Source organism: Pyrus communis, chromosome 12, assembly GCF_963583255.1.
Source record: "Pyrus communis chromosome 12, drPyrComm1.1, whole genome shotgun sequence".
Taxonomy (NCBI): Eukaryota; Viridiplantae; Streptophyta; class Magnoliopsida; order Rosales; family Rosaceae; genus Pyrus; species Pyrus communis.
This window is the reverse complement of record NC_084814.1, coordinates 25,094,066-25,113,998: the sequence shown is the minus strand read 5'-3', so window position 1 is coordinate 25,113,998 and position 19,933 is coordinate 25,094,066. Positions and strand designations below refer to the sequence as shown.

The following is a 19,933-nucleotide window of genomic DNA, read 5'->3' as shown; positions in this document are numbered from 1 at the left end:
TCCAATATTACTATTTTTTGTACTAGTAACATTGGAGATGGGAAGATCAAACATAGACATAAATACACTCTTAATCATTTGAGCTTCATTTGTCGAATATCGACAAATGATATTATTGTTTATCCATGTATTATTCATTTACACATAAAAGATAATAAAGCTACTTGTGGGGTGAGGCTAATCGATTCCACCACATGGATATTCCTTTGAGAAATGCTAATGTAAGACTATATGAACTCAAGAACATTTTTGCTCATCACTATAGTGAGAGACTACTAGTGTATGCTCATCATAATCTAATCATTTGTCATGTGTCTTTTCATTTAATTCTAGCTAAATTTCACGTTAAATGTTACTTTTTCAATTTTAGAAAAAGTTATTCAAAGTTAAGTAAAATGACATGTAACAATAGATTAGGTGTATGGTGACCACACACCAAAGTGTAGGCTGTGAGCAAAAATCTCCTATAAGAACTCTGCTTACCTCATTTATTGGCACAATATTTTATAGTATTAGCGCGGGAATTGAGGGCTTAGACAATCAATTGTCAGCTGACAGGGAGTCCATGAAGAGTCATACTTTTGATATCAATACAAAAATATCAATCATGCCATTCATGACATCATTGCTTACGCACATACGGGCACGTCGAGCGGGTAGTCGGGTCTACTGGGCTACATATCAGTTGCCTAAAAAGGTTTGCATATAATCTTGGACTTCCCTCAGCCCAAGCCCAAATTATAATATAGAACAAGTCAAAAGTCTAAAATACCCCCAATAATGTTCAAAATTAAAAAGCGAACCACTTCCGGTTAAAAGCAGAATAATAAATAAACAAATAACGTTGAAATTGACGTTGCTTCTACACGCTCTGTCTCTGTCTCTCTGGGGCTTCAACGGCTTTCTCGTCTGCGCCAAATTCTAAAACCCTAAAGAATTTTCCCGAGAAAATGATTTTCCCGGAAAATTCCCAATTGTGTATAGAAAATTCACCCAGAAACTTCACCGTAAAAACGTAAATTGAATTAAACTTCAGTAAGGTGATAACTAGGAGAGTGACAATGGCAGAGGTCGATCTGACTAAGAAAGTGGCGGATAGGTATCTGAAGCGCGAGGTTCTTGGTGAAGGTACCTATGGAGTCGTCTACAAAGCCATTGATACGAAGGTAAAAGCCCTACCATTTCTCTTCAGTCGTGGAATTTTTGTCAAATTCTGAAAATTTCTTTTTGCTTTGTGTAATCTTTCGAGTTTTCTGGGTTGTGCATTTTGCGTGTTTGTGTGTGTGTGTCTGTGGAATTTGATTTTTAAGGACTTGTTTGTTTGCTGAGAAAATTGAGTTCTGAATGTGAAAAGAATTTCACTTTTTTGGATGGAATTGTATAACATTGTAGCTTAAAGTCTTTTTTTTTTTTCTTTTTTTTTTTTTTTTCGAACTTTCCGCTATACTTAGAAACTGGGTTGGGTTGCAATCGATTTTCAGTGCAGACACCGAATACTTAGTCGCCTTTGAAATGGAGTTCTTCAACACAATGTTGCATATACCTCTGCCGTTGGAAAAATGGAAATTGTTGTTATAATTTGAGAATGGTTTTTCACCTTCCTGAGCTACCAAATGAGCAACTAACGAGTCGGTATTCTTTTGAAGTGGTTTAAAGTTTCCTTTTCTTTTGCTTATAACTGAATGCACCGTAATAAGTTTGATGAGTAGTCTCTATCGATTCTGATTTCGGTTTCAATACATTCCTTGTGCAGACAGGACAGACAGTTGCTATTAAAAAAATTCGGCTTGGGAAGCAAAAGGAAGGGGTGAATTTCACAGCCCTCAGAGAAATTAAGCTTCTTAAAGAGCTGAAAGATCCGAACATAATTGAGTTGATTGAAGCATTCCCACATAAAGGAAACTTGCATCTTGTATTTGAATTCATGGAAACGGACCTTGAAGCTGTTATACGTGATCGGAATATATTCCTATCACCAGCTGACATAAAGTCATACCTTCAGATGACGTTAAAAGGACTTGCTGTTTGCCACAAGAAATGGGTTTTACACAGGTAGTCCTTTTGTCTAGAAGCCTTCTTTGTAGATAATTATTTGGTTGTTATTATTTGTCTGAGATGTGTGCTAATTGTGCTTTGCAGGGATATGAAGCCTAACAACTTGTTGATAGGACCTAATGGGCAGCTTAAACTTGCAGATTTTGGTTTAGCACGAATATTTGGGAGCCCAGATCGCAGGTTCACTCATCAGGTTTGTTTCTCCTTGTCTTGATGGTATTTTGAGTGAGATCTCTTTACGTATAATTTTATGCTTTTTACTGAAAGCAAGCCTACTAAAGTGCCACTGCTTGTCCTTGGCACTGTGAGTTGGTTTGATGCCAGTCTTCGCTTGTTTTAGAAACCTCCTCTCCATGGTGGTATTGGTTATTACACTATCCATGTGAGAAATGTAAAACAAATGTGGTGGGTATTTGGTAAATTGCTTAGAATGAAACACTTTCGAAATGGCCTTAAGATATTAAGACTCCTGTCTTAATAGTTTTTCGTTAGATTGTACAACAAACCAGTATATATGACCCTTTTTTCCTTAAATTATTAATAGATGACGTATTTGCTTTGGAAATTATATTCAAATATCTGCTAATTTGGCGCATTCCTTCAAAGTCTACAAAGATGGTGTTTCTTTTATATACCACTAAAAAGTGCATTTTCTTTCAGTGATTAGCATGCTTTTAGGTTCAAGCTCTTTATAACACCTTGACACATGTTAATAGGTCTTTGCCCGTTGGTATAGAGCACCTGAGCTGTTATTTGGCACCAAGCAATATGGACCTGGGGTAGATGTTTGGGCTGCAGCTTGTATATTTGCTGAACTTCTCTTACGCAGACCCTTTTTGCAGGTAAATCCATATTTCATTATTGTAGTGAAACTCTTTTTATGTGGTACTCTTTTCCATTAGCCAATATGTTTTTAGTGCTGTTATAGTTTTCATTTTCTCGCTTATGTGTTAATGTTTTCAAATTCTTATTACAAGTACTCGTTTCTGGCAGTGACAAAAAACAAACATGAGTTTGTTAGATAATGTTTTACACCAAGAGAAAATCCTGTATTGGGTTGCATCTTCGTGAGCTCATTATAATAGCCACCTCCAATTGTGTCTCACTTTTGAGATTTTACTTTACTGCACATTTCTGTCATTTCTGTGGAATGTTTATCCAGTTAAAATGAAGATGGTTCTCACTAGCTAATATTTTACTGACGTCTTCAATAAATCAACTTTGATCACCTTTGCAATGTTTTGTCATGTGTAATTTTGTTATTGCTCTCCATGGGCCATGCATAAATGAAGTTTATACTGGGTGCACCTTTTTCTGACTACATATTGGTTTGATTTGAAATGTATAATAGGGATCAAGTGATATTGATCAATTAGGAAAGATTTTTGCGGCTTTTGGGACTCCAACACCTTCTCAGTGGCCTGATATGGTATACCTCCGGGATTATGTGGAATACCAATATGTTCCAGCACCCCCTTTGCGTTCATTGTTTCCAGTGGCTGGTGATGATGCCCTAGATTTGTTAGCGAAGATGTTTACTTATGACCCCAAAGTTAGAATTTCCGTACAGCAGGCATTAGAGCACAGGTATCAGACTCTAGCTATTCAACTGAGTATCTACACATTTTTGTTTTCTCTTGTTGTTCTGTGTGTGATATCTGTGGTACTCTTTAGGTACTTTACATCTGCCCCTCTTCCTACGTATCCAGACAAGCTTCCTAGACCTGCTCCAAAGCGTGAATCTAAGGCTTCAGATTTTGATCCAAATGATGGTCCTACTGTGTTATCACCTCCACGAAAATCAAGGAGAGTGATGCCAAAGCGTGATGGTTTTGAAGGAAATTCGCATGTTGATAAGATTGATGATCATTTCAGTGAAGCCAGACATGCTGCTGGTGAAAATACAAGCAGGAATGAACCAGTGTCAGTTGATTTTTCTATCTTTGGAGCAAAACCTCCAACTAGACCTACAATTAATAGGTAATACACTTTATACATGTTCTTTCCTAATGCGTTTAAATTTCTGTTCTCTCTCAAATTTGCATCACAGTTGTACACTTTAGCTTGAAGTGATTTCAAAACCTCATAATACGATAACAATATAAAGTATACAAAACCAGATTCCAAAGGATTGGATTCTAGACTTAGCATCATCTCTCTTGGAATCAAACGGTCCAAGTGTATCCCGGTTTATGTGTTAGCTGTGTTATTGAGTAGAGTGCGGATTTTGAATTGTTTTCTTTACTCTTTCTTCTGCAGTGCTGACAGAACACATCTAAAGAGGAAACTAGATCTTGAATTTCAACATCCTGAATAAGAACATTCTATGCACTGAATCATATATCTTATTTGTTTGAGAGGTGTAAGATTGCGGCGGGTCTCACATTAATGAAGTATGTTGCTAATCTATGAAGTATATCTTCATTTCTTTTTTACATCTGCTTTCAAGGTTCTCAATGGCTTTTGTTTGTTGAGATTATAGGGAGGAGAAAACATTCGGTGAAGTCAAAGATAATCACGATGCAGATAATTATGTTTGGAGCTGTAAAAATAATTTTGATGACATTAAACCGAAAATTTGTACCTAGTCCATGTAAGGCTAAAATTTGAGGGCTTGTGTTGTGTTGCTTCATTTTTTCCTGGTCTAATTGTTGAGGGTAATTACTAATTAGGTGCCAACATTCATACCGTTATCGAACTTAGAGATGAAAGACAATGTTATGGATTCATGTTGTCTTTTTGTTTCTTTATGATGAATCCGTTTTTGGTGAATCCGTTTGGCAGAGAAAAAGTTAATGTGCTTCCAATGTTCTGAGGTTGATTAGGTTCCCAGTGTCCCTCGGCAGCTCCGTGAGTTTCTCAGATACCGAAAGTAGTAGGGTGTGCCGTTTTGCAGCCTACAAATGGAACCTGGAAGCTTTTGCATGCTAGGATTTTTGGACAAGTAAGTCATCCTCCAACATTGACATGTACTGAACCCTCATTCTTGTTCTTTGCTAATTCCATCCTAGTTTATTCTTTTGCGAAAACCGAAAAGAAAACGCATATTTTGAATCATTTTAGCAAAAATGAATTCCTTGTAGAATTGGAATATATTCTTGAATTTCTTCATAAACAACAAAGGTTTATTAATCAGATGCATATTGTAAATCATATCGAGTTGCACCACCATTGACACTGGCAAGATTTTTCCGGAGGTTTATTCATTACGCGTTTGCACCTAGTGTACGTGGAATCTGTTGTCCGTCGTAGTTCGGCTTCATGACACTATGTGACTACGTCCACAGGAACTGTTGACTCGTACACTCTTTCTGTAGCTTTATTTGCCTAACCAAATCCAACAATATATCAGTAATAAGCAAACATGATGAAGAGGAAAAGTATAATTTGTGTTTCGATTGATTGATTGATTGAGAAAGAAAGAATGTAACCTCTTTCTCCCAGTTCGTGCGTATGGTTACGGTAAGAAGCAACAACACTTGCACAATCAGTGCACAGATGATCCCCAGCCAGAGCCCCTACTCAAAACAGTTTGACAGACAAAGTTATATGGAAGGGAAGGAAAAGAAGAAAACCGAAAAACCCTTTTCGCTTCGTCATTTTTTTGTTCTCCTTACCTTTCCACCAACATGAAGGACGAAAGCCATCAAAATAGCCAAAGGAATTCCAACCAAGTAGTACGCCCCGAGATTCACATATGCTCCAATCTTCTGCCACCCACATCCTCTAGCAGTACCCGAAAGAACACACTGGAGGCCGTCTAGAAAGTTGGATGTTGCAAGTATAGGCATCATGGTTGCAAGGTAATCGATAACTTCTCTTTCGTTGCTATAAGCGTAGCCCCAGAAGTTGCGTATCAGTATCAGGACCGATCCCACCAATATACCCTCGGTAATGGCCATGACTAACACAACGCACACTGCTAAGCGTGCTGTTTCCGGACGCCCTGCTCCTAATTCATTGGAGACACGAGTGCTGCACGTCGCAGAAACAGAACAGATATGTAAAGCCACGGTTTAATCTCAATGCCAGTCTTAACTTTCGAGTGCTAAGTTGTAAGAGCTTATTGACTTTATAGTTTAGATGTGTCATAACATAGCTCACCTCACAGCAGAACTGAGTCCGAAAGGGATCATCCAAACCATTGCCGCTGTATTCAAACTGGAAATCGATGTATTTGATAAGTAACAATGTTAAAAGTGCAAGATATATGATAATCTAGAACACGTAAACTATGGAAGAATGATCATCACAGTTCGGAACTAACCTGATAGAAAGCACTGAGGTTTCCAACTCCGGGTTTGGAAGAAGACCGGATAGAAGAACAATCATTTCAAACGACCACATTTCCAAGCTGTTAAAATTCATTTCCAACAGCATTAGGATCTTAGATTCTCACAAAACAGATCTTAGTAGTACACTTGTTGGGTTTTTTCCAGCCCATGATAAATTGTTCAAAGTCTATAAGGAATTATAGTCTTAGAGGATTAAATTGTTTTCCCAATTGGAGTCGTTTTCCCAATTGGAGTTAGTTTCTCAATTGGTGAAGGATTCATAACTAGATTCCAATTAGGATTAGTAATCCTTATTGAAGAAGACCTTTATTACGTCTATATAAAGGGGCTATTGTACTAGTTTTGAATTGGACGGAGCAAAACAATAAATTGTATACCACTCTAGGGACTAGAGTGAGAGAATATTGTAAAGTGTGTGTGAGAGAAAAGAAAAGAGATAGTGTATTTCTTGTTCTTGTTCTTTCAGGTTTTTCGTCAATTCCTAGTTCTAGAGATTTGGCAAGATTATTGGTTGTACTCATTATTGATATAGTGAAAGATTGTTGTTGCTATCCCGTGGACGTAGACACATATTGCTGAACCATGTAAATTCTTGGTGTTATTTATCGTGGTTATTTGTTTTTCGATTTCTGGAGTTTGTTCTTGTTTTTCCCATTCTTAAACGTGATATTCTCAACAAGTGGTATCAGAGCCTGGTTTGGCTGATATCTGTTTAGAATGGGGGATGCAACCCGCTTTAATTGGGTTACGTGGAAATCAAGAGGAGGACATGCTTTACTGAAGGTGTTAAGAGCAAGCCAGCAAGTATGTCTGATGCTGATTGGACCAAGATGAAGGTAAGAGAAACTTTCTGGCAAAGAAGTCTATAATTGCCTTTGCCAATGAAGATGAGATGTTCAATCACACGGAGTCTGGTCATGGGTATTGCGATCAGGGGGAGCCTGGTTAAGAGAAGTCTAATCAAGAGGGTCTTGGTTAATGAGTTGTTCAATCAAGGGGAGCTTGGTTATGGGTAGTTCGATCAAGGGGAGTCTGGTCATGAAAAGTTCAATCAATGGAAGTTTGGTCAAGAGGAGCAATCCTATTATGTTATACCTTCCTCATGGTCTGGAGGGGGACATTGTTGGGTTTTTTCCAGCCCATGATAAGTTGTCCTAAGTCTATAAGGAATTATAGTCTTAGAGGATTAACTTGTTTTCCCAATTGGAGTTGTTTTCCCAATTGGAGTTAGTTTCTCAATTGAAGAAGGATTCATAACTAGATTCCAATTAGGATTAGTAATCCTTATTGAAGAAGACCTTTATTATGTCTATATAAAGGGGCTATTGTACTAGTTTTGAATTGGACGGAGCAAAACAATAAATTGTATACCACTTTTGGGATTAGAGTGAGAGATTATTGTAAAGTGTGTGCGAGAGAAAAGAAAAGAGATAAGTGTATTTCTTGTTCTTGTTCTTTCAGATTTTTCGTCAATTCCTAGTTCTAGAGATTTGACAAGATTATTGGTTGGACTCATTATTGATATAGTGAAAGATTGTTGTTGCTATCCCGTAGACGTAAGCACATATTGCTGAACCACGTAAATTCTTGGTGTTATTTATCTTGGTTATTTGTTTTTCGATTTCCGGAGTTTGTTCTTGTTTTCCCATTCTTAAACGTGATATTCTCAACAAAAATAACGTATGTAGGAACATTGTGAAACGTCGAAAAAATATATACGAGAAACTTACCAAACCATGACGGCTGAAGGAACAGCAAGCCTAATGAATGTAGTAACGTTGTGAAAAGCCTCCTTCGAAAAGCCTGTCCAAGTTTTCGCACATGATGAAGAGAACTTGACATAAAGCGCCAATAATAACACATTAATCCAAAAGGAGATTGAAATTGCCAGGGCAGCTCCCCTGCCTCCAAGACCGGATTTAAACACAAGAACCCAACAGAGAGGGATGTGAAGCAAAGCTGTAACCGCAGAGCTCAGCATCATCGGGAACACGACGTTTTGAGTTTGTAAGAATCTGACGAGGCACTGGAGGAGTCCGTATGCGAAAAGGGAAGGGATCGTGAAGCGCGCAAATTCCCCAGCTTCTGCTGCAATGGCAGCATTTTGGCCTAGAGCTGTTAGGATTGTTTTTGTGTTTGCGGAAATGATGGCGAGAGGTATGCAAACAAGTGAAAGAACAAGCATTGCTCTCTGCATGTGTATGCCCATCAGACGGTACTGCTTTGCACCATAGCACTGGCCGGATAATGTGTCCAATGCGCTTGACATTCCCACCTGTTTGAATCGAAAACCGAAAAGATTATCAGAAACTTATAGAAAGATCAACTGTTTCAACTTGGAAGAAGGGTTGTAACATCAACACAAACCCTAGCATCCATAAAGCTAAATGGGGTGTAAGTTCAACACAATTGTATCCTAGTATCTAAAGTATGAAACTCTTAAGTCACATAAACTATAAAATTAAACACTTTTCCATTTGAGTGAACTTCTTTAGAGTTAATCTTTCAGTGATGACCTAAAAAGTACGAGCGGATTGGACAATCATGCATATTACAATACTGTGTTAAGTGGGTCTAAAGAGTGATTACCGATTAGCGCAGTATTAACTTACGATCTGGTAAACGCTTAAGCGATACTGAACCAATAATCATAGATGTAGAGGAGGCAAACGTACCAACAAGCTGAAACCGGTGACGGAAGTGAAAGAAAGGGCCATGGTAGCACCGGAGAGAGATAATTCACCAAGGTGACCTACAAACATAACAGCTATTATCTGTATAGAGTACTGCAATAAGCTCACACAAATAAGAGGTCCTGCCAGCCATATCTGCTTCTTCACTTCTTTAACTATTTCCTCTCTCTTAAATCCCTTTATTCCACGGTTATTTCTCCCAGTCTCCTTAGTTACATCTTCTTCGCAAGCTTCAATCAATGGCGAGCTTAGAGATGGTCTGTCGTCTTCTCTCTCCATTTTCTGCTTAGCTTCTTGAGAGAGAGAGAGAGAGAGAGAGATTGTGAGTGGCGGAGGGGAAGAAAGACAGATGGTAGTTTGGATTATGTTATAAAGGAGTTGAGGATCTTGTTTTTTTGTTCGTTTTTAGTACATTACATATTATAGCAAGGTGTTCGTCACGTAGTTGGTTGATTACAGTCGAAGTATTGAGTTCAAACAATTCCTCTTTCTATATATTTATATAAAATGTTCGTTTATAATCTAAAAATATCAATCATAAACAAAAACATTTGTAACTACAAATACGTTGTCTAATTACATTCACAAAAAATAATCCGAAAAAAAAAGAAACGAGAAAGCATCTTTTTTATAAAATAGTTGAATCTTCTTATAATCAACCCAATGAAAAGGTGCGCGTGATGCTGCTATTTTATTTTTTTATTTTTGTAACAAATGATATTATGAGAAAGTGTGCTGAACCTTATAATGAGCTAGTAATAAAGTAATTTAAATTCGCATTTGTTAAGAATCAAACTTAAAACCTTTCACTTACTAGTAAAGAAAAATACTACTAGACCGTAGTGCTAAAAAAACTATGTAACTCTCCCTCAAGAGTTAAGACCTAGCTTGGTGATTGCAGTGAGTAAATTGATATAAACAAAAAAGATCTTGTGATAAAATAAGAAATCATGATAGTAAAGGGGTGGATTTGTAATTAGGATAAAAATAATAATTGACGTGAAAACAAAACGACAACATTGGGCGGCTATCATTCGCATGGCAATTATTTCGACAAGACGAAGAGCAATGCAAAAGGCTCCTCCCACTGGACTTAGGACTATAATTGTCTTCTTTTAATCGAGTCTTCTTTTTCATAATATGAATGGAATATACTGTTTTTTTCCACAAATGAATGCAATATAATGTTAACAATACAAAAAAGTTAATAATTGGATCCCGCAATGTGGAATATACACATATTTTTTTTCGTTTGTAAATAATATATCTTGACTAAATAAAATCAATGATCATAATTGTTCAGTTTATTAATCTTTATTTGGAGATCAATCTTATAAAAAAATCTTTCAAATTAGAAATCGTTTAATAATCCAAGCGTATCAAACGATCATAATCTTAAAATAATTTTCAATGACTAAACGCTTAGTCATTAATATACGCTTAGTCAATGACTAAACGATCATAAATATACGCTTGACTAAACGGTTTAGTCATTAAATATACCGTCAATTTATTCTATATATTTAATGACTAAACAATTTTTAATTGAAATAGCTTTTGCAATGATAATCTTAAAATTTACTAAAAATTTGAATAATTTCGATTATAAATTTTTTATAATCAAGACACGTTATTCATAAAATAAAATAGTATAATTCTCATATCACATCTGATAAATCTTTTTGGCAGTAGTAGTCAAAAGTACCACGACATCTTCGGTTCAATATCTTCAATTGGGTTATCGGAGTCCGGACAAAATCATATACAAAACAATTTGTGTGTCTGAATTTGTCACTGACCATTACACAAAGATTCTTTTATATCGATCTCGTCCACACAAAAACGTAAACACCACCTAGAAGACCCAAGACATGGTCATAAAAATAAAAATAAAAAAAATAAAAAAACCTAGTTTACAACCTAATTTACATCTACATATTTTGTTTTCTCCAACTGTCTAATTCATTATGTACATCTCAAAATATTCTCAGCAAAGTTGATCGAATATATTTCAAACACAATCAGCAGTTTGATTCTTTGCAAGTCAGACTTCGGATGCACGCAAGTACTGTATATCCACATGGCTGACTTGACACCACCAAAAAAAGGACAAACCACTTGTGCCAAATTGGAATTTGCAACTAATTTGTCTTTATGGCTTTCCACCCTACACTTGACATTTTGAGAATTCAATTCCCAGATTTGAATTCTAGATCATTTCACGTCATATGTCCGACCATTTCATAGATAGGAACTTCCAAATCTACATCATTTCACGTTACATGTCCAACCATTTCATAGATAGGAACTTCATGCGTTTGATTTCGCACAATCACACAATGACAGCTTTGAGTGTGGTGCCCTATGCGACCGACGCACACAAGAACTCCTCCTAACATCCCCTCCTTGAAGTGAAATCGAGTTATAGAGGCCTAAGACACATCAAATGTCCGGCTTCATTTGCCTAAATGTAAATGGTATGGGCTAGTTGTGTTCTTTCACAATGCTGATTGTTGGGTTGTCACTTGAGATTTAATGGTTGGACTTAGTTTAACTCATACCAGTGTCCTAAACCATACATTTTTGTTCTGCTTGGCCCATAAAAATGGCCTCGGGTTCTAAACGTTGATGGTCTCAAGAAACAAATAAGCCCAACTACCAAAAGTTTACAAGAATTTGGAATAAAATTCAATTTAGATAAAAATTGATAGAAGTGGTCACTGAGATGACTTTTCACATAACTCATTATTTTGGTTTTTGAGATTTAAAATCTATAGAAATGGTTTCCAAGATTGTTCATTTTTTTTTTGGTCATTCCGTGGAAAGTCTCTATTAAATAAGGACCAAAATGACAAAGATACCCTTAATTTTTTTCAAAACATTTTGGAGTATTGTTTATTAAATTTGAGGGTATTTTTGTCATTTTGGTCCTTATTCAACATAAATTTTTCACAGAATGACCAAAACGGTTGACGGTGGATAAACTTAGGGATCACTTCTATCGATTTCAAATTTCATATATTAAAGTGAGAAATTATGTCATTCTCAAAGACCAATTTATTAAAATCCCAAAAAAAATTGACCAACATTAACAATCCGAATCAAGCATATGGGTGTATGTAGCCCAAATGTAACCTCGCAGTTGTTACAATAACATCAAGTCACAATCGGAATGCGATCATGGATTTTGAGCGGATTCGGCCTTTTAAATTGTCAAGTATATTTGGCAGATTAATCTGAATTAATATAATCATGTAACTAAGGTGAATTTGAAGCTTACTAACTCTTAATTTTTGTTTATTAGGTACTTAGATGAGCATGACATGGATTATGATTGATTAGCGCTGAAACTTAATTAGTAACAATTTTGTTTCATTAATTAATTAATGCAATATTATTTGAAACAAACTTAAGCCATTGCTTGTATTTCTCTTGCTAGAAGTTAGACTTGGCAAACGGGCCATGGTTGTCGTATTATGTCATACTCGTTACCTTAATAAATTGTGTCGTATCAAATTCATATTTTAATAAATTTTTAACAGGTGATCCAATAACTATCCAACTCGTTATTTTGTCGTGTCGTTTCGTATCAGGCTAATGAATCAGGAAGAAATTATCATGTTTAATGTCCAGACTGGGCAAACGGTTCGTCTTCATGTCGTTTACCTGTCATACTATTATCTTAATAGGTGACCTGATAACGACCCGATTCGTTTGATGAGTTCTTAACGGATAACCCAATAATGACATCTGATTCGTTAACGAGTTAACCTAAATTCTATTATTGTCGTATCGTTTCATATTAGATTATCAGGCAGTGCAAGAATTTCTCAGATCTACTAGAAGTAGGTGGCCATACAAATGTTGTTAATTAATTAATACAATACTATTTGAACAAAGACAAATTGAACTAAATAATGTTTTTTTTGCAATACACAGTTGAAGTCAATGTTCATAATGACGTCTATGAGACATGCACCATATACCTGCCATACAGAAAGAGGCCTTATCTATTTCATTGTTCAAGTCGTAATCGAACTCCCACCGATTCTTTAATTTAATTTTTTGGGTCAGGATGATGCAATCATGCACATTAAAAATGATTTCTGCATATTTATTTTGTTTTTGCAAAACCATGTTTATTTTTGTTTCTATAATTTATTTAAGGATCATTTTAGTTCCGATTTGTCACATCCCGCCCCATGCGGGACCATTTCCCGGGCCCGACTTCACCGTAGCACGATATTGTCCGTTTTGGGCCCCAAGCACGCCTTCACGGTTTTGTTTCTGGGAACTCACACGAGAACTTCTCGATGGGTCACCCATCCTAGGAGTGCTCTCGCGCGCTACTTGCTTAACTTTGGAGTTCCCATGGAACTCGAAGCCAGTGAGCTCCCAAAAGACCTCGTGCTAGGTAGGGATGAGAATATACATATAAGGATCACTCCCCTGGGCGATGTGGGATGTCACAATCCACCCCCCTAAGGGGCCCGATGTCCTCGTCGGCACACCATGACCAGGGTTAGGCTCTGATACCAAATTGTCACATCCCGGCCTGGGCGAGACCACTTCCCGGGTTCGACTCCACCGTAGCACGATATTGTCTGCTTTGGGCCCCCAGCACGCCCTCACGATTTTGTTTCTACGAACTTACACAAGAACTTCCCGATGGGTCACCCATCCTGGGAGTGCTCTTGCGCGCTACTCGCTTAACTTCAAAGTTCCCATGGAACTCAAAAAGCAAGTGAGCTCCCAAAAGGCCTCGTGCTAGGTAAGGATGAGAATATACATATAAGGATACTCTCCTGAACGATGTGGGATGTCACACGATTCCTAATCAACCTAATTGTTAGACTGAAACCTTATTTGTTTAAATATTTTGATCGAGATCCTTAGCCTCATTTAAACAAATTCAAATAATATTTTTAAATATAATAAATACTTAAAAATCAATTTTAGAGTAATATTGTTCTTCACAAAAATTATAGCAAAAAAATAATGTACCCACATAATTATTAACATATTTTTAAAAATAACTATTTGTCACATCCCGCCCCGGGTGGGACCACTTCCCAGGCCCGATTCCATCGTAGTACGCCACCCGGGGCCCGACTCTACCGTAGTACGATATTGTCCGCTTTGGACCCCCAGCACACCCTCACGGTTTTGTTTCTGGGAACTCACATGAGAACTTCCCAGTGGGTCACCCATCATGGGAGTGCTCTTGCGTGCTACTCGCTTAACTTCGGAGTTCCTATGGAACCCGACGCCAGTGAGCTCCCAAAATGTCTCGTGCTAGGTAGGGATGAGAATATACATATATGGATCACTCCCCTAAGCGAAGTAGGATGTCACAATAATTTGGTATCAGAGCCTAGGTTGGGCAGTCCTGTATTTTTGTGAGTGTTCTAATTGTTTTGATGTCTTCTATCAGAACTATGCCGCCTCGTAAGAAACCATGTCGCTCTGCTGAGCCTAGTTTCCCCGATGTAGCTCAACTGGGGGAAGCTATCGCCACCACTATTCAGTCGGCGCTCCGCCCTCCCAAAGGACTCCTCTAGAAACTATGTACAATCTGAAGCTGGATAAGTTCGAGGGCCACGAGGGTTTTGAGGGAGCGGAGCGATGGCTAGAACATATTGAGAAGACCTTTTGTATTCTGCATAATCAGGGGAATCTCCCTGTTGAGAAGTGGGTTGAGACGACATCTTGGTTTTTGGGTAAGGATTCGGCATCCTGGTGGGAGTAGGAGGTTTGTCGTTTGTCCCCAGAAGAGATGACTGATTGGGAGGTGTTCAGAGAGTTGTTCAGGAGAAGGTTTATGCCTCATGAGTATATAGACCGCAAAAAGCAGGAATTCACTAAGTTGAGGCAGGGGAAGTTGACGACAAACGAGTATTATCGGAGGTTTACTGATTTTTCTCGTTATCCATTGCCGTCTATTGATGATTTGTTTGATCAGCTTCGGGGTGCTTATGTATTCTCCAAGATTAACTTGAGGTCTGGATATTATCAGTTGAAGATTAGTAGGGATGATGTCCCTAAGATAGCTTTCAGGACTCGTTATGGTCATTACGAGTTTCTAGTTATGCCATTTGGATCGACGAATGCGCTAGCTGCTTTTATGGATTTGATGAACCGAGTATTCCAGCCGTATTTGGATAGGTTTGTTATTGTCTTCATTGACGATATTCTGGTATACTCTAAGTCTAAATCGGAGCATGTTCGACATCTTACTTTGGTGTTGAAAAGGTTGAGGGAACACTAACTGTATGCTAAGTTTAGCAAGTGTCAGTTCTGGTTAGATTAAGTAGCATTTTTGGGGCATGTCATTTCTGCCCAAGGTATCTTGGTGGATCCTCAGAAGGTGGCAGCTGTGGAGAAGTGGGAGCAACCACGAACCGTCACTGAAGTGAGGAGTTTCCTTGGTTTAACAGGGTATTATTGACGGTTTGTGAAGGATTTTTCCGTGATTGCTTTACCACTGACGAGGCTAACGAGGAAAGATGTTAAATTTGAGTGGGATGATAATTGTGAGCAGAGTTTCCAGCAGTTGAAGTATTGCCTCACTCATGCACCTGTTTTGGCACTCTCGGACGATAATGGTGATTTTGAGGTCTATAGTGATGCTTCCTTGAATGGTCTGGGATATGTGTTGATGCAGCATGGTAGGGTAATTGCTTATGCAGGAGGGTAGGATGTTTGTGCCTAATAATTTGGATTTAAAGAAAGCAATTCTCGATGAAGCACATATCTCGGCTTATGCTATGCAACCAGTGAGCTCCCAAAAAGTCTCGTGCTAGGTAGGAATGGGAATATACATATAAGGATCACTCCCCTAGGCGATGTGGGTGTCACAATTGTCACATCCCGGCCCGGGTGGGACCACTTCCTGGCCCCGACTCCACCGCAGCACGATATTGTCCGCTTTGGGCCCCTAGCACACCCTCACGGTTTTGTTTCTGGGAACTCACACGAGAACTTCCCAGTGGGTCACCCATCATGGGAGTGCTCTCGCGTGCTACTCGCTTAACTTCGGAGTTCCTATGGAACCCGAAGCCAGTGAGCTCTCAAAAGGACTCGTGCTAGGTAGGGATGAGAATATACATATAAGGATCACTCCCCTGGGCGATGTGAGATGTCACAATCCACCCTCCTTAGGGGCTTGACGTCCTCGTCGGCACATACACGACCAAGGTTAGGCTTTGATACCAAATTGTCACATCCCAGCCTGGGCGGGACCACTTTCCGGGCCCGACTCCACCGTAGCACGATATTGTTTGCTTTGGGCCCCCAGCACACCCTCATGGTTTTGTTTCTGGGAACTCACACGAGAACTTCCCAGTGGGTCACCCATCATGGGAGTGCTCTCGCGTGCTACTCGCTTAACTTCGGAGTTCCTATGGAACCCGAAGCCAGTGAGCTCCCAAAAGGCCTCGTGCTAGGTAGGGATGTGAATATACATATAAGGATCACTTCCCTGGGCAATGTGGGATGTCACACTATTGATATATTTTAAAACATAAATTAAATACATATAATTAGCATGGGTACATTTAGCAAAATTAAAAATGGGTACAAATAATTAAAAAAATATAGGTACAAATACAAATAAGAGTTTAAAAAATATGGGCACAAAAAAGAATTAATATATGGGTACACATTAAAACTGAAAAGAAAATTAGTACAAATTAAAAAAAAAAGGTTGCAAATTAAAAATGGGTACAAACTAAAAGTAAAAATATATGATAAAAAATTTAGCCAAGAATATAAATATAATAAATGTAACGTTTCTAATACTAAATGAATATATTTAGAAATAAAAATATTTTATTATTAAAATAATTAATGACGTTTATTAAAATATAAGGACCTTTATAAAAAAAAATTGAAAATGAATAAGGTTTTAATCAATGGAGTGGGAAAAATAGGGATGAGAACCTAATTTTTCCTTTATTTAATCTAAAGATAAAAAATAGAGTGTTTGTTCACTTCCTCCTATTGTTACTGTTTTGATAAATATTGTCTTAGGTAATAAAATGACATGATAATTACGGGCCAAGATTAGCCCAACTTGTCAATGGCAATAAGGCAGCTTTTTCTAATTAATTAGCCATAATACTATCATTAGGCCCCTTGCCAATTGTCATTATCGAATAATACGGTGCAATATATAATTATATTATTCTTAATTATAGGCATCAATTTTCCTACTACAGTAGCATAATAAGCTTGAATGCTAAAGGTTGTGGAAGCTTAATGAAATTGCTCGGAAGTGACTTTGACCAGTACCAAACAATAGACTCGTGAGCAGACATCACTGATTAGTAATACTAATCATGCTTATTAACAAAAATAGAATAGGAGCAGACACGTTTGGTTGCTGAAAGAGTGATCACTGTAAATATGGTTTTATTGAGGATTTTTCTAGCCAGTCGTTCGTATGCATAATGGTGAAAAAGTTAAGGTTATATTATAAAATCAATTGTAATATGAAGAGTAGTTTAATTACTTATAAGTAGATGCAATGTCACTTCTTTCCCCGACATGAGATTCGCTTTCAACACGTCCCCTCATGTGTTACAAAATTTCAAGTTTAACATGCATATGAACAACAGGAATCGGGCACATGTGGCCTTCGGACTTCACACATGAGACAATCTGCTTTCATACTATAAAGAAGTTGAGATTTCACCATAAAATCAATTGCTAATATGAAAAATAGCTTAATTACTTATAGGTACAAAGTTCCGTTTTTTATTTAATGTGAAATTCATACTCTTATCAATAGTTAATAACACATATGCTATGCTGAAGGAAAGACAATGTTTCGGAGCATACTTCTATCGTTATCGAAAAGAATGTACTTTATTTACCAAGTGCACGTAGTTTGAGAACGTGTACGTTGCTTTCTTTCATTATAATTTTAGCGAGACAGACATCTCCGCCTCCTCTTTGGCCTGCAAATGTCCTACCTGCCACACGTATATGCATATGCATGATGGAAGTAATAGTATGAATTTCCCTAGTTCTTGTTATTGCTACTGTTGTTATACATTTGGACACATTTCATGAAACCGTATATAGTTTCTGTTGTTGCTTATGAAAGAGTAGGCGACGGAAGCAGAGGAGGGACAAGGGAGTAGGAGACGACGGCAAAAACACAAGCAAAGTTGGTTTCACGTACGTTAACATTGTTAGGTTTTAGGGTTTTTTCTTTTCCTTTTTACCTTCTTTTTAATTCTTTTTAATTCAATAAAAATTTAGAACATTTTATATGAAGTGACGGTCCACTTAAAATATCATCTAAGATGGTAGCATTACTCGTTATATATACAACTTGACACATTAAATTCTTACAATTATCATAAGATGGTAGCATTAAACTCATTAGACAAACAAGATAAATCTATCTTGTGAAAAATAGCTAACGAATCTTACATGAATATGTATGAAATTGAACTACTCCTTTATTATCAATTGGTTTTGAAGTATAACTTTAATTTCGTTCGTGGTATCATAGAAAAATTACACCGAGGTATGAAGCTCATCAACGGCCAGAACTACATCTAATTGTACACGTTGCATGGGATAGCAAAATACCCTAATTACCCTTGTGCTGTATACGTGTTACCTAATATTGACTTGGGCCAGAAAGGTCAAATGGTTGTTGTTGGGTGCTCGCTTTTTTCAAGTGTGTACAAAGCTTATCAACACGCATGCTCAATACGACTAATATATAATCATACCCACTAATATTATGTTAAATTTGAAAATGTCTAATCCTTTAGAACTTGAGGCCCGCAGTCTCAGAGAGTGGTTGCATAATTGTGTTGATAACAATCCGTTAACAACTCCTATTACTTTCTAAAAATATATATGAAACATGCCCAGAAAAAGCATATATTATTTTATGTCACACACGTATTCTCTTGAGAGAAAACCAATTTAAAAATACTAAGTCCTCTAACTCGAAACCTCATCATGCTGCCCACCCAAATAGAGAGACAAAATGTGTAGTTAAGATGTCCTTCTCTAATCTCCCTTACTGGTTTGATGTATGCCTCAGCATTTCCCGCGGTCTAGACTTTTGAACTCCTCACCGACAAGAGGTTTACACCATGATGATGTAGTTATTAGCACTTAATGATATTGGTGATCCATTGACAATCCTCTTAAACTTAGTTTAGTTTTTATTTGATTTCTTATGAACGGAAAATAGGGATTCAAACTTGGATATTGGAAAGAATTCAAGAAAAGTATCATTAGATTGAAAATTAGTGAGTAAACTTGGTCATAACTTATAAGCAAATAATCCGCATACAATGTTGATTGAATTTTCTCATGTGCATTGTTGGCAGGGTAACACTAGTACTGTCATGACAATATGTCTGCCATTTTGCGCTTGAGTTTGAATTACTCGTTAATTAGAATAGTTTAAAATGTAATTATGCTTATAAAAGGGAAAAAAACACTAAGGTGAGTTGTTGCCTAAATGATTATGTTAAGGGATCCTTATGTTAATTGCATTTTTTTGTGATATTGATTAATATTCTATATAATAGGTTCACTTCACCAAACCCTATATCTTATTGGGGTTGGATTCGTCACACCACTATTTTTACACAATTTTTGACACACATTTTTGCTGGGCTAACTCCGTAATGTACTTCAACGATCTGAACTATCTATCTTTTATGACATCATTCATAGATCACCCTTACCATAAGTAGTGAAGAAAATAAACAAATATGGTTTTACAAAGAAACCTTGAACCATTAATGAAACGGTCATATGGTTTTAGATTTGTATAGTTTTTTTATAGACATGATCTTTGAGAGAATACCTAAAAGATAGAAGATTTGCATCGTTGAAATATATTACGAAATA

At 37.2% G+C, this 19,933-nt stretch overlaps 2 protein-coding genes across 2 annotated transcripts; one reads left to right on the top strand and one right to left on the bottom strand.

Moving 5' to 3' along the window:
- The first annotated feature begins 863 nt into the window (after positions 1 to 863).
- On the top strand, positions 864 to 4,490 carry LOC137711406 (cyclin-dependent kinase D-3-like). The gene is made up of 7 exons (XM_068450642.1): positions 864 to 1,166; positions 1,754 to 2,052; positions 2,140 to 2,248; positions 2,772 to 2,897; positions 3,407 to 3,642; positions 3,730 to 4,035; positions 4,315 to 4,490. Exons 1-7 carry the CDS (start codon positions 1,062 to 1,064, stop codon positions 4,370 to 4,372), a joined length of 1,239 nt encoding a protein of 412 aa, XP_068306743.1. The 5' UTR covers positions 864 to 1,061; the 3' UTR covers positions 4,373 to 4,490.
- Positions 4,491 to 5,102: 612 nt separating this feature from the next.
- On the bottom strand, positions 5,103 to 9,481 carry LOC137711405 (protein DETOXIFICATION 16-like). Its single transcript, XM_068450640.1, has 7 exons — positions 9,026 to 9,481; positions 8,081 to 8,625; positions 6,323 to 6,409; positions 6,160 to 6,216; positions 5,673 to 6,030; positions 5,487 to 5,573; positions 5,103 to 5,382 (listed from the first exon to the last, which is right to left on the bottom strand). The coding sequence occupies exons 1-7, from the start codon at positions 9,320 to 9,322 to the stop codon at positions 5,323 to 5,325; spliced, it is 1,491 nt and encodes a 496-aa protein (XP_068306741.1). The 5' UTR covers positions 9,323 to 9,481; the 3' UTR covers positions 5,103 to 5,322.
- Positions 9,482 to 19,933: the final 10,452 nt, after the last annotated feature.